Raw genomic sequence first — 15,044 nt, forward strand, 5'->3', positions numbered from 1 at the left:
TAAACATTTTTAGAGCAGAAGACCAGGGTGAAAAATATGCATCTGATTTAACAGATTAATATGATGAAAGAATTTTGAGTCCAGGTCAATCTAGTAAGGAGAAATAAGGCTAGTTCATATTTTTTTTAAATAGCTCCACCTTTGGGTGCAGTACCACAATTTGGGTTTATGGATAGTGGGGGGTATTGGTATCCACCTAATAATAGTCGTGTTTTTTTATACAATAACAAAATGGTCATATAAGAAAAATGGGCTAACTGCTCCAACTTTATTGGCCAATATTTCTCAAATGGAACTGAATAAAGCAAATTCTGTGTGATTATTTTTTAGCCTGAGAATCTTTTTATCATGTTTGGCTTTAATATGAAATTGTGGGAAAAGTAAACCTTTTTAGGGCATAAGACCCGGGTTTTATAGATGCATCTGATTCTAGAGATTAATAGTATGAAAGAATTTTGAGTCCAGGTCAATCTGGTGAGGAGAAATAAGCCTAATTCATGATTTTTTTACAATAGCGCCACCTTTGGGTGCAGTACCACAAATTGGGGTTTATGGGTAGTGGGGGTTATTGGTAACCATACCTGAAAATTTCAAGAGTTTTCAACTTACGGTATAGGCTGCAGTATGACTTTAACAGAATTTGAGGGGAAAAAAAACCGTTACAGAAACAATAGGGTACCAAGCAGCTTCGCTGCTCAGACCCCTAAGTAAGAGAACCAAAGCAAGTAGTGATTTTATGTTGCAGTATCATTGGATTATCTCTGTCCTGTTTACTTTTTATGATGGTCGGTAAAGTTTTAGGCTAGCAATTAGAAGTATAGACATACTTACTTACTAATACTAACATAGTATAACTTTTTTATTTTTACATAGAACAAAGACACAGAGACCCACCACACTCAAAATCTTACTCTAAAAAGGTACATGAGAAAAGTGCTTGATTTCAAAATAAACTTTTGAGAAGCAACTTTGACAGTGGCATCAAGGAGGAACAGTAGAATTCGACAATGAGACTTTGTTTTCAAAGGTAACTCTAAGATTACTTTTTAAATTATTCGGTGCTAAGACCGCAAATATATGATTTCATTACAACAAAAATAATTTGAAATAATTACAGTATAGGATACAATCATCGGGTACAGTAAATACAATCTATTTAAATTAAATACTTTGGCTATGATGTGAAACCAAATGGTAGTATATACATAATCTATTTCAAATTGAGCATTGCACACACAAAAAATGTATATATATCCTTCCAGTGATTATTTCTTTGACTACCTGGGTGAGTACACATACACTCATACCGCAAATCCAGTGACAATGGACCAGCATCCATCATCAGCACAAGTTAAATATATCTCTATCCCAATCTGCCCGCTCTGCTAAGGATCTCCCTTAAAAATCCGGATTAAGCACTTTGTCTAGACTCTTCACGTCGTTCAGGAAGCTTGTCGGTGTCAGGATGTGAGATGACCCTGTCAAAGAAAACAGAAGAAAATTATGTTAACTTTACATGGTCAAAAGTGGATCCCTTAACCAAGAGCCTGGAACCTATCTGCAAGGCTACCAATTCAGCCATTCATTCATGACATTCAATTATTGACAAGCAAATTATGGATCAACAATGCCTTTGTGTACTGTTAAAAACAATAAGCGAACAAAAAGATGCAAGAATCAGGGCTAAATTCAATAACGTAAAAACAAGCCATTGAAAAATTAATTAACATTGAAACAATGGTTAATCAATGGGTTTCTTTCTAAAAATGAAGGTTTTGCAAATGCTCGGCGACACACTTAAAAAGCCAGCATGACCCACTTATCGTTCACGAGTCTTGCGACCTACCAGGTGAGAATCAGTGTAGTAGACCATTTTATCCAAAGAAAACCAGAGAACAATCAAAGCATACAGTCAAAATCGTAGAAGCTAGAAAATAAACCGTTTCCAAATATACATGTACATGATGGTACTGTAACCAGGCAAGGGGCGACCACTTTGTTAACAAAACGAAACCTACCTATCAGGACTTCCCATTTTCCGTCGGTGGCTCTAGTGACTTCATAGGCCGAGCGCATCTCAGAGTGTGTCACCCCACCAATCACGAAGACGATGAGACGTGGCCCGGAGCGGTACTCCGTCGGAGATTTGTTTTTGTGCCATTGCCCGAACCGTGCACTGCTATTCAAAAAAACAAAGACATGTACACAAAATATACATGTTTAATATATACAGAGTTCAGTCATCCAGTTGCCACTTTAACCAAAGCCACAGTCCAACATCAGATACACGTAATCGACGAGCTGATAGGCATCGTGCCCAAGGATCTTACAGGTAGTCTGCAGACATTTAGGGACTTATAATTGCCACTTGGGCTGGGCCATCATTATTTATCATCGTTAATTGGAGTCATATCATAAAGTAAGTCTGAAACATTAACAAGTACAACATTTTGAAGTTGTAAACCATACCATACTGAAAAGACCACAATCTTCAGGGAAATGCCAGGGTTACGTCTAAAGAGGATGTTATTTCATCAATGTCAATGTTGCATAGATTAAGAGTACAGGAAGTATCGTGGAGTCTCGCAAATGGTCTGCAGTGTGCTCTATATATAGAAACACATCGACATCTGGTGTCAGCAGGATAAAGTGACATTAATTAATACCCAGACCAGACCATCAAGTGCTTGACCACACAGGAAGGGAGACAAATAAATTGTCCATTAGTGAATGCAGATTATGTTTTGACACAGGCTTTTAAATGTGGTTTGTGTAAACCCTCGAATGTGGTCGGAAGTTCCCTGGGATTATGAAGCGCTGTAATGAACCCAGTAACCTGGGCTTATTTGATCTTTAGACCTCAAGCTCCATTCGTGAGAAAAAAAAGTCAACAACACATAAATATAGAAATAGTAAACAAAATTATAATCTGGAAGTTTATTGTTTACCATCATACAGTGGCATCATGAAAGGTGTACTTCAATGTCTTCAAATCTATTTCCATCTAATTTGAACCAGTTTCATCTGCTAAACCTGAAGGCACCTGGTCAGGTAAGGGTATAGGGGCGGGGGATCTTCAATATGTAACCATAGCACAGCACCAACCTCACTGCCGTCTGCGTTGTGTTGATTGGCGCTGGATCGGAGACAAACGGCCACAGTTTTCTGTCCAGCTTGTCATCCAGGGCATTCTGTGCCCAAACACACACAAAGAGAAAGAGTCAGAGGTGAAAACACAGACAATCAAAGTTCTGCACATTCTTCCAATATTAATTAAAAGAGTGCATTCGTTTTTAGATGTGAATGCAAGAATAAAAAATATACATATTCCCCACAACTAATGCCTTTGGTACTCCACGCTTAAGATGTTCCTTTGAGCATGCAAAAGGAAGAGATGTCTTGAGGCAATTTGAAAATCCCTGCCGCAGCACATTTTTGCATTGCATGCCTCACCCCTCATGATTCTACCCTCCAGCACCACATCTCTTACGCTGCCCACGTGGCTGCACATATTGGCATGCGGTTGCAGGTTCGCACTACCTCCATGATGTCTTTGAGGACTGGAGTCCACCGGGAGAGCTGGTAGGTCGGCTCCGTTCGCTCCTTCCTCTCAGGCTGGGCTTGTCCCGCGTTGGCGCCCTGATGGGGAACAACAAGACATTTGCATAGCAAATAGCTTCATGGCGTGTACGGAGCAGCGGGAGGAGGAAGTGTCTCAGGGCTGCGGTGGAGAGGCCTACCCCGGCTATGATGTTACAGCCCAGGTGCTGCAGGTTGGTGATGATGTTGCTGTCCGCCTGTATGTTGGCATGCTGAATGAGCTTGGTGAGGTTCTCATCAGCAATGCCTGCAAGGAACAAGGTGCGAACAACCCTCAAAGACGATGTCGATAAACAGACAGCAGATTCTCTCCATTTTAAAACACCTGCCCATCAAGTGAAGTGATTTTTGGTAGCAGGTTTCGTGAGCAGTCAAATGGACGGCTGATGGTCATTGAACCCACCCTTTTTCTTGTGGAAGATGTACAGCAGGATGATGCGGATCTTGTCGTAGGCCTCGATGTCGTTGTTGAGCAGCACAGGGACGATGCTCTTCATGGCGTCCCTCAGGGGCTGCCCCTCTGCATCGGAGCCCATGGCAAGGTCCTGTGGTGGAGCGTCACCATTAGTAACCGTCATAGGGTTCAATACATAGAAGTTACTCACAGTGACACTATTTCGGCCAATACCGAGTGTAATTTGCTAACTTCATATTTTAGATGTAAAAGATTAATTTAAAAAATGTAACCATCAAAATGTATCAAAACCATTCAGCAATATGGGCTTCTTACAGTCTTCAATAGCTTTTATAAATGCCCCCTAGGTTGTTGGAGCTCCCTTTACAAACACCAGGAGCTTTGCCCTTCCTTACATATTTGTATAAATACATTCAAAAGGTTTTACTTTTGAAAAACCAAGGCAGATTCCTTGTTTTGCTTACCAACTTGCCAATAACTTCAGATTCACATTAAGTCATGAAACATGGCATCTACTTTTCTCTAGGGGTGTGCGACGAATACCTTTAAAACTGAAGTATACACCTGCTATAATAAAGCCACGTCGTCACGGATCAGGGCACATCCTTCCTGGAGTCAGCCACACCCTAATGTCTTGTTTATCTTAGAAATGTGTCACGAAAGACAATGTTCCTTCACCCGATATTTAATGATACACACACGATGATCACTCCATGATCCCAGAAATACGTCACTCAGTTTCGTGCAGTTTGTTTTCTATTGAGTCTTGATATGGAAACCCACTTTACTGTAGCATGGGCATGTATGAAAAGGTACATTTTAAAACATTTCAAATGCACACGTGAGCCATACTTCTTTGTGATGAGATGTAAAACATTATATTACAGCAGCGAGATATAACCATCAAAATGTTTCAAAACCACTCAGCGATATGGGCTTCCTACAGTCTTTAAAAGCTTTTATAAATGCCACCTTGGTTGTCGGATCCCCGTTCAAACACTAGGAGCTTTGCCCTTCCAAAAAAAAATCTGTATTCCAAGTATTCCTTAATCCCTATTCTCCATTAGGCTTAGCCAGGGACCAACAAACCTTGCTCTTTCACATTTGAAATTCACTAGCGCTAGAAACAAGCCATCAATGTCTACGACCATAACTTTTTTTTATCACCTATAGTGTCACATTCACAAAGCCTTCTTTGTACTTGCATGAACCAAACAATGGAGGACATTTATACCGCGGGTACCCACTGAGGGTAGAGTGGTGGTGACTGGCTTGTTTAAGATGTCCGTTTCAGAGCCAACACAACCCCCCCCCCCCCCCCCCCCAATGGGATTAAAGAAACAGCTCTCAACTACGCCACCGGTGCATTAGCAAGGCAGAGTGAACGGTTTATGCAAGTGTCCCGATTAACACTCCTATTAAATAAAAGTCACACCATGCTCCTGGGTTGCTTTTTAGTGTCTGACCTGTCAGACACTTGTTTGCTTAAAAAGGGTCTGAATTACGGTAGCACAGACATTGTTTGGAGGACATGTTAAAATGCTGCAATTTTTTTGACCATCGCATTTTTTGGCTTGGATTGGATTGACGCATCAGATTACAGTGTGTTGCCGCATATGCAAAAGGAAATGGGATGTCTCGTCTTTCTACGCCGTCACGATTAAAATTCCCCCCCATTATGCATAACTACAGTGTGTCGATAGCCAATGCACGTTTCCCAGGGGAGCTACCAATAGAGCTAATGCATTAATGGAGTGGTACGTCTGCTATGCTGTTGCAGTGAGCAGTTGTCATTCCATGACAGACACTCTCTTGAAGAGACTCTTTGAACATTGTGTTATAAACTTAATGACGACGTATGTATGAGAGTGAGGTACAGAGTCTGCTTCTAAAGAGAGTGTTCAATTAAAGAGATGTTTTAAATCACACCGACCTGTTCCACCTCACAAAGGTTTTCCAGAGATTGCTTGAACTTCTTCATGCAGGCATCAGCGAGATGCAAGTGAGTACTGTACTGTTAATATAAAAAAGGGAAAGCATTAAACACATACAGTATAAATGAAAGAGGTTGGAGTAAAAGGTACAAATGTTGGTAAGTGGCCACCACTGTAACTGCGACAATTAAACACATCACATTGATGAGGTCAACATAAAGAAAAGTTAATAGTAATTTGATTAATTTTTGGGGGGAAATTCCATAATTTCAAACAATTTCTCATGCTTTTTTTGTTTAATCTTTAACTTCAAGAAATGTGTCAACACTCACCAAGCTGAGCTCTTTTTGGTATTGTGGCATCTTCTTCAGCATCTGAGAGAGGTCTTTGAGGTTGGCCTAAAAATACAAAACACATTTAATGGTGCCTGACCACAACACCATGCCCAGCCACAGGCCACTTAACAATGCAAGGACAATGGCTCCCACAGTGTTCATTACTCACATTATCAGTGGACATCCTTTTACTCTCACAGAAAGTGCGCAGCAGTTCAGTCACCTTCCTGCAAAAAGGACGACATTAATTTACAAAACACCCCCTTGGATTGTGAAGTACTTGAAGTAATACACTCATACATATTAAATAGTGACGCACAACTTTTTCAAAACGTGAATGATTTGAGTTGCCATCCGGAACATTAATGTCAAAAACTAAAAGGACTCCTACTCATACATACATACAACACGCTACTCACAAAAACAAATACCCTACATGACTCCATCTACAGGCACAACACCAGCCACCCTTATAAAACGATTTACTATTCAGTGAGCCAAAGTGCACAGAGTAGGAGGCCTCTGTGCACTGCCGACCTTCCACCAGGTGTCAGACTTACTTGGTGACATCGGCAATGTGCATGTGTCGGAGCTGAACCCAAAGCTCATCATCCTCATCCAAGAGAACCTCTCTCTCTTTACTTTCTCCAATTCCAGTGGTTTGATACCTTGAACATGCAGTACATCAAATGTTTGAATACAGGAATACATTTCTTTTTAGCAGACTCTTTAATCTAAAGAAACATAAAGTGCATTCATATAATAAGCAGGCAAGGGTAAGCATCTTGCACATGGATGCCTACAGGTAGAAAGCGGACCGCGGGAATCGAACACAGAACCTTTCGGCCAGGAGTTGAAAGATAACCCTACCTACTAGAATATCCTGGTAAAGTATTCCTATTTGATTTATCAGCTGCATATTGTATTTATATGCATAGCACTCACTTGTAGATGTCTTGCTTTATGTCCAGCAAATCGTAGACCATGGCCTGGAAGGTCAACTCGTGCAGAATGGGTGTGATGGGGTCATATCCTCGGTCTACGATCAGTAGCTGGGATCGGGCCTTATCTGCACCCTAAAGACAGGCAACGTTGTTCAGAAAAATAATACAACGTGGCAATGAGTGGTGGGGGACTTTTATGTTTTATGTGTTATGTGGTAATTTTATGTGAATTGCTTTGAAATGCCAGAAGAACAGTAAGAGGAAAAGAAAATAGATACATAAACCAAAGCCAAAACAGAGAGCTCAAGTATTGCATAATGAATTATATTTAGATGTTTACCTGGTATCTTAAAATAACTCATTGCAGTATGCAAGGACATTTTTATCAGGAAGATGAGTTTTCTTCAGTGGATCGATTTGGTTTTATTGTTAAATCCACATTAGTCTGTTATTTCGATATCCAAGAATGGGTAATCATTTTGTTAAAAATGTATCATGTATGTTTAAATATTGATAAATATTTTCTGAGATGAGAAACATTAATATTAAAACAGGACCTTTTAAGGGAACTCAAGAGGGGGCCAGTCCTAATATGTCCAACTCCTCTATTTGCATTAGGAACTGTAAATGTGAATCGCAATACATGCCTTTTAATACCAGTCTCAGACGCAAGGAAATGTCAGCTAAGGAAGAATGGAAGAAAAAGAGTGAAAGAAACAGCAGAGTCAAGCACAAAGGGAAAGAAAATATTAACAAGATGTAAGCACCAAAATTGCCCCATAAACACCAAGAAATGTGTGAAGTACAGCGCTTCACATGCTAAGCCGAGCCTAAGGTTGCTCTGGGTTTTATCAGAGAGACAATAACTTTTGTTTCAGTAGCAACAGAAGGATGTGTTAACTGGGCTTGGCAGTGCCACACTCTCTCCTCACCTCTCCCATGCTGGGGTTGTCGGCTTTATGGGCGTTGAGTTGCTGGTAAACCTCCTCAGCCAGTTTAGCGTTCACCTGGGGGCCACTAGCATACATAATGGGAACAATAACCGTCAGCCACGCCAGAGAATTAAACACACAGCATGTTATGACAATTAAATTTGAGACTGGGCGGAGTCGCGCTAGTCAAGGGTGGAATCGTTGTTTTTTTGGGTTTTTTTAGGTGGAAGGTTAACATGCCTTTCGCAGTAGAATCTTTCAAAACCGTGATCCTGCCAGTTGTGCTACACAATGATGTAATGTCGACAATGGCAGGAAAAGGCATGGGTGTCGGGAAAAAAACCTTGCCCTACGACATTCCATTTTTGGCTTTGATTACATTTGTATGCTCTTCAAAGACAGCTGCTGATACACATGTGCGTCAAGAATGACAGCTGTACGCAGGTCTAAAAAGTATTTTCATTTTCTCTTATCGCTAATTATTGTAGGTCTGATTGCAGGGTTTCGGTAGTTGAACGAGGAATATGATAAATACAGGTTTTTCCTGTGCAGTGTAGGGCTGCTCGGCTATGGAAAAAGATCATAGTCACGATTATTTTGGTCAATATAGAAATCACGCTTATTCAAACAATTATTTCTGAGTTTGAAAACATGATGTATTTATTCAGCATATCTCTCCCAAAAACACTTTGTAATTGAGAACTTTGAAATTTCGCCTTAAAAAAATATACAAAATATATATCAAATCTAAAATAATGTATGGATATGTATCCAGCTGTTCTGCAATTTCTATAAAGCATTTAATAAAAAATAAAATATATATATATTGAAAACTTGATTATATTAGCTTTGTGATCGTTTGACGCTAAAATCGAAATCGCGTTCAAAATCCAATCAATCGCCCAGCCCTAGGACATGCTCTAGTACCTGCGGTAGCGGACGGCAGGGTACTCCTTCAGCGTGTCGCAGAGGGTGGCGATCTGCTCGGCCAGACCCTCCAGCATCTTGTCCTTGCCTCCAGATGACTCAGGGCTGTAGAAGCGGTGCATGGAGGTGGGGTCATCCATGGAGAACACCTTCGGTGGTGGGGTGGTGAGAGACATGTGTGGTTAATGGGTTGAGTTTTGGTGAAAACCCCAAAAACGTATTTGGCGCGGTCTTGGAGAAATGGATGCAGCAAGTTTAAGAAGAAGACCCTGAACCTGAGATTCGTAGGGCAGGAAGGCCACGTTGATCTCCTTCATTGTCTTCACGAACTTGGCAATTCTGGATTTCCCGATTTGAGCAAAGAGACTATCTGGACAATCTATGCAGCAGGGAAGAGAATGACATTTAGAAAAGGTTATTTCGTACCTGAACGATGTGGAGGACATCAAATCATCTTACTGTCGGTGAAGAAGATGTGTGCTGCTTTGTAGGTGAAAGCAGTTTCTTTGAAGTCCTTGATCAGGGCTTCAACGGACTGCGATAGACAAAAAGAAAAAGGGATAGGAAGATTTAGAGAACTTCGGAGTAAAGGTACAATATTTCAATTTGGCCTGTTTCCTCCATCTCTGATAACACAGCATGTCAATTTGTCAATTTGTTAAATATTCTAGCTTAGATTCAATAATATAATAATATAGTATAATATACTTGTATCAATGCAAAAGACACAGGAATTGTATCGTGACTACAATAAAGTTGAAACACTGACCTTCTCCACTGGTGAGATGAGATAGATGGCCTCCAGACTGGAAATGGGCTCCCTGCGTTTGCTGATATCCTCTACGACTGAAAGGTGAAGGGTGGATCATTGTATTACTATGAGGCTTGAGTATACAGGTATACAACCACATGTGTATTCTACATGTTTAGGCTTTATGCCTCAATTTCATCACAACCTGGTTGCCCAGGATAACTTATTGAAAGCATTTGCTCTTACACGAGTAGAATGTCTACACAATAATCAGAATGCCACTGAAGCTGTTAATAATTACAGTCTCATATTTATCCTATTGGTGGGATATATAATTTAACAGGTCACTTACTGGTAACCCCCTCTGCCAAAATATCAGACATCTTGCAGCATGATGATAAAATGCGCATACTGATGTGATCCACAATGAGGACCTGAGGAACCATACATTTTAAATAAAAGGTTAAAACATGCACACGAGAAAGCTAAAGTGATGTTGTTCTCTTACTGTCGAGTAGTTCTCACCTTCCATTCTCCATCCTTCTTTACACTCTTGATGACTCCGTTTAAGATCTCTGCAGATAAACACATAGACGTATGGTTAAGAATACTGACATCCTTATGTGATTTTGCAACATCTTAATGGTCTGTTGCAACAAGAAAAGACGCCTCGATAATTATATAGGCTACATATTAAGGCCACTTGTCAAGGAGCAGGTAGGTGTTATGCATCTTGCATTTCGCTTCGACTCTCAACACAAAACCGACAACTTTATAACCATTTTTCATCTACGTATGAAAAGCGTATTGGAAAGATAGAGGCAGATTACCGCCATGACTTTGCTAAATGCAAGAGTGTGGTGTAATAACAAATGAAGAACTACAGTTTAGTTGCCAGGTTGCCTTTTAAAGAATTTCACTTGATGTTAGCCAAAAGAGACTTGGCTGTAACTGCTTATGATTACAGTTTATAACTATTATAATACTGTAGATTAATAAACAAGTTCATTATCTGGTTAGTTTAATTTATATTGGTTAACTTGTAAGGAAATATGAGCAACAGAAAAACAACCTACACGAAAAGGGGAATGTCATTTTAAGACAAATTTAACTCAGTACAAATGATACATCATAGTTGGATCTGAAATAAGGCTCATTCATTCAAACAATCTAAATATTCTAGAAATCCCTGTTAAATCCCCGGAAAATTAACAAAATAGCCAAATCGCATGACAAGATTCGCGATTTCACTTCCTCGTAGCAATAGATCGTTTAGCCACTTGTTAATATATATTGTTGCATTAACCCCTCGTATTAATAGAAGGATAAGCAGACAACGTACTAGATAACGTATTTAACAAAATTATTATCAAAACTTTGATGGTTGCCTTTAATGAGCGATGATGTTAGTTACTAGGAACTAGGGGTTGAGGAAATCCTCTCAGGCGACCTATCAATGGAGATGCATAATCCTAAACAAATAGCTAATAACAGAAGCAGACACTCTCATAACTGGGCACTTGACAACTCGTGTGAGTCAGTGTTGAGTTCTCTTCACATCTAAATATATATAATGTCACAGAAATTAAGAAAAGTACTTACTTTCTCCAACTATCGCCTTCAACCCACTCGGTGCCATCGTAACCTCTTGCGTGTTGCTAACCTGTTACTTCCGTGTTGTTAGTATTTTCCTGTTCGTCCAAAGCAGGTTTTGAAAAGGAAACATTATCACCCAGTGTTTCGTTTTAGTATTACAATCTATATCTAATAGGTGCACCGCATGTCAAGATCAAAAGTTGACTCAATATTGGTTATAGAAAAAATAAATTATGCATTTATGAATCTTGTCATTGCAATGCAATGTAGGGTTAATTTTACTTTGTTCGGTGTTTGGGTCTTTGGCCCGTTTACAATGTTTACTACAATGATAAAATAATTATTGTTTTCAACCTGACTCATTGACCGTGGATAGGTATCGATAAAAACATGTAAACTACTCCTAACACCCCACCTCCAACAATACACCCCCAGCCTCCCCTATCTATGTACCCGAGAAGTACAGGAAGACCTATATGCATGAAGTGCAATACATTTGCCACACACACAGTAAAAATCGGTCGATCGTGCGTTGAATCAATGTTCAATCGGGCTCATTTATCAATGGCATAAAATACTATTTTACAATTTTCTTTTCAATTTGTTCAGATCAAAGCAATAGACTACACTGGGTTTTAAAACCGTGTTTAATATATTTTTCTCAAGATAAAACTGATTATATCAACCCATATCGATTATAATTGCTTTTTAAAACAAAAATCACATCTTATCACAAAAAAACACCTTCATTCCTCATTTGGATTTAACAGAGGTAAATGGCAAATATGATATATATAGGCTATCTATATTGCTTGTAATTGAGAAGTAACCTCTGTTGACACAAATTGTTATGGCTGTTGTTGTTGGTCCACAAGACACCCGAAACATGCAGGATACAGAAGACTTTTTGTCCCAAATAACATTTTGTTAAGTCACAAAACTTTATTTGTGACTTCTCAGGTCATTTAAATACATTAAAAAACCACAGACCAAAGACTGGCGATCGTTATCCAATGTTAGTGAGGAGGACTGCCGTTTAATTGATGGAAATCAGTCGTTATACCTGTCTATGCATGCCACAGTTAAAGTATGTGGATAGAATTCATATGAAAAGATCCAAACCAAAAAATAAAGAGAATTTACATACTTCATCTATCGTGAGCGAAAATGATCAGTCGAAAACGGACTTCAGTGGTAGACAGTATCTTTCTAATCAAACATGTGGTGTCCAAAACACATAGACCTACATTTACAAAAAAAAACCATACATTTCTTAAAGATGTAAAAATAAAACGTTCATGGAAAAATCGTATTATATTGAACTTTATCAAGACAGCATCAAAAACAATCATTAAAGAACAATTAAGCATACTTGAATAAATAAATATTGTCGAATCTGATGGAAATAGATATTATGAAGGACAATAACGTCAGCATTTATTGATAGTGCAACACGGTCAAAATATCAAACGCATAATTTGCCACAGCCTGGTGTCCAGTCCAAATGGTATCCAAAGCCAAATGGAAAACAGTTTGCTCTGGATGAAATAAAACTCTTTCCAGGTTGTTGTTGTTTGTCCTTAGTTTTGTGACTCCAAAGCCATTTCTTTCAATAAGCGTTTCTCCTTACGGTTCCTCATTCTTTCTTTAAATTCCTCCAACTCTTTTCTCTGTTAAAAGAAGAAGAAAAAAGACACATTACTGTGCAGTGAGGCCTTAAAAAAATAAACAATAACAAATGTGTAATGCACATGAAAAATATATTATTCTTTACTTTTAAGTATAGGCATAGTCAAATCTCTGATGAATTGCTTGATTACATCAGATTGTAATGGATGAAAGTTCGAATCAATATTGTTTGTTTACATTATACATTTGTTTTCTTGTTAAAACAATAAGAATAATCATTGTCAATAGAAAAGCTTGACATTCATCCAGCTCAACTATAACATGTTTGACTAGTAAAAATGCCTCTTGAGTAATGGGATTAGTCCGGAGAAAATTAAATAAAAACATTGAGAACAAACCAGACGGTCACTTACGTGCATTTTCTCGTCGGGAGGAAAGATTTCTCTCTGGAGGTTACACACATGGTAAATAACAGAAGGACAGAGAGGAGAGATGGAGAAAATTAACAGATAGAAACATCGTGTCATGTGTGTGTCTGTGTGATTACTGGTTTCAGTCAGAAAAGGCATCTCAACATTTAATGAACAATAAAGAGTAACAGTTAGCCTACTATTGAGAAAGCCTCACATACCTTTCTCTTGACTATATATTCTTCAAAGTATTCAGCCTGGTTTGATATCCAAAACATGGTAACGGGAAATGATAAATACAGCACCATCTGTTTAAAATAAAAACAATGTTGACTGGTCGGGGAGATTGCAAAACGATTAAAGTTACATATACCACAACCACACCACACAGCATGCTAAAGAATGTTAGGTATAATTGAACCAATATCCTTCATTAACGATTAATCCAACAATGCACGGAACTAAGACACCAAAAAATGCAACTAATACTTAATGTTTATTATCATTATCACTCACTTACCCGAAACATCTCTATTTTAACACCCATTTTAGCATCCAAAACGATCAACCTTCACATTACTTCCTGTTACAAAATAGCCGGATGTGACGTATCCTCCGTTTCCTAAAAACGCACCAATCAGCGATTACTATGTATGTTTGGCCCAGCGCAAATATACACTTATATTATTTACTTATACTTATTTATATGAAAATGATTAAATATCGGAGTTTTGCAGACGTTACGTCATTCTAACAGTTAAATATATAGTATTATTATTATTATTATTATTATTATTATTATTATTATTATTATTATTATTATTATTATTATGTACCTTAAATAGAACCCCTCGAGCACCCACACCTAATTTGATAAAGGACAAGTGTAAAGTTGTGTGTCCACAAAATGTTATCAATGCATACATATATGAATTATTTTATTTAAGATGCAGATTCGATGATACGACTTCCATAAATGCATACTATACTATTGCATATCTTGCTTTGTCGAGTCTCCACTCGTTGGCCACAGGGGAGCGCTGCATGTCACAACTATTCCAAAAATCGTACAGGAATAGTTCAGCATGCGGCACAGTACATGCATATATAATACTTTCCGGCCCAATTTCAAAGATTGATGGCGTTTATTACACAAATGATTTTTTTTGTTATTATATTTTATTCGTGAATTTTATATTATTCTGGATGGTTCTACTATTTCAATCGCACTGCAGTTATTACACATGGTTCTGAAATGTCCTTATAAACTATAAATGATAACATTTCAAATATCTATTTTAGCCCTGGGTCATTTTGACCAATTGTGTATTGCAAATTAGACACGGTTGAGGCAAAACACATTTCGCATACCCGCCGGTCCTCAAAAAAGTTGCCCGCGTACCTCAGTCTTTACGTTCTTTACGTTATCTCGGCGCGTGACGCCATCGACGACGAGAGGTGTTCAGGATCCTTGGAAAGAAAGATCCGCGCGCCCTGACAACCTAATAAACCAAGGTAAACGCTGCGGTTTCACACATCATTTTGCTAGTCATGTTGTCTTGTCCACACCG

At 38.7% G+C, this 15,044-nt stretch overlaps 3 protein-coding genes across 4 annotated transcripts in view; 1 reads left to right on the top strand and 2 right to left on the bottom strand.

Moving 5' to 3' along the window:
• Window positions 1-831: 831 nt before the first annotated feature.
• Window positions 832-11,513, bottom strand: stxbp2 (syntaxin binding protein 2). Of its 2 annotated transcripts, none has more exons than XM_079747174.1 (19): window positions 11,441-11,513; window positions 10,364-10,413; window positions 10,191-10,272; window positions 9,857-9,933; window positions 9,547-9,622; window positions 9,363-9,466; window positions 9,088-9,236; window positions 8,161-8,245; window positions 7,230-7,360; window positions 6,845-6,952; window positions 6,454-6,511; window positions 6,282-6,347; window positions 5,949-6,029; window positions 4,004-4,145; window positions 3,741-3,847; window positions 3,541-3,639; window positions 3,106-3,191; window positions 2,019-2,176; window positions 832-1,478 (listed from the first exon to the last, which is right to left on the bottom strand). In XM_079747174.1, exons 1-19 carry the CDS (start codon window positions 11,475-11,477, stop codon window positions 1,399-1,401), a joined length of 1,776 nt encoding a protein of 591 aa, XP_079603300.1. In that variant the 5' UTR covers window positions 11,478-11,513; the 3' UTR covers window positions 832-1,398. The 2 variants fall into 2 exon arrangements, with proteins under 2 accessions (XP_079603300.1, XP_079603299.1); XM_079747173.1 differs by having other exon boundaries at window positions 2,019-2,179.
• Window positions 11,514-12,085: 572 nt separating this feature from the next.
• Window positions 12,086-14,067, bottom strand: pet100 (PET100 cytochrome c oxidase chaperone). The gene is made up of 4 exons (XM_079747205.1): window positions 13,994-14,067; window positions 13,695-13,781; window positions 13,477-13,509; window positions 12,086-13,104 (listed from the first exon to the last, which is right to left on the bottom strand). The coding sequence occupies exons 1-4, from the start codon at window positions 14,018-14,020 to the stop codon at window positions 13,015-13,017; spliced, it is 237 nt and encodes a 78-aa protein (XP_079603331.1). The 5' UTR covers window positions 14,021-14,067; the 3' UTR covers window positions 12,086-13,014.
• Window positions 14,068-14,926: 859 nt separating this feature from the next.
• The window catches only part of brd4 (bromodomain containing 4), a 31,068-nt gene continuing 30,950 nt past the window's right edge, over window positions 14,927-15,044 (top strand). Inside the window, exon 1 of the mRNA XM_079747219.1 lies at window positions 14,927-14,988. The gene's annotated coding sequence lies outside the window, so the exon portion shown is untranslated. The remainder of the gene's footprint in view (window positions 14,989-15,044) is intronic.

This window comes from Pollachius pollachius, assembly GCF_949987615.1.
Source record: "Pollachius pollachius genome assembly, chromosome: 11".
Taxonomy (NCBI): Eukaryota; Metazoa; Chordata; class Actinopteri; order Gadiformes; family Gadidae; genus Pollachius; species Pollachius pollachius.

Coding starts and splice junctions, on each gene's coding strand:
- stxbp2 (XM_079747173.1), bottom strand. CDS start 11,477: ATGGCACCGAGTGGGTTGAAGGCGATAGTTGGAGAAA. Junction 6,953..7,229: donor ATAAAGCAAGACATCTACAA/GTGAGTGCTATG, acceptor TGCATGTTCAAG/GTATCAAACCACTGGAATTG. Junction 3,640..3,740: donor GCTGTAACATCATAGCCGGG/GTAGGCCTCTCC, acceptor GTTCCCCATCAG/GGCGCCAACGCGGGACAAGC.
- pet100 (XM_079747205.1), bottom strand. CDS start 14,020: ATGGGTGTTAAAATAGAGATGTTTCGG. Junction 13,782..13,993: donor TTAAAATAGAGATGTTTCGG/GTAAGTGAGTGA, acceptor TATTTTAAACAG/ATGGTGCTGTATTTATCATT. Junction 13,510..13,694: donor AATATATAGTCAAGAGAAAG/GTATGTGAGGCT, acceptor TGTAACCTCCAG/AGAGAAATCTTTCCTCCCGA.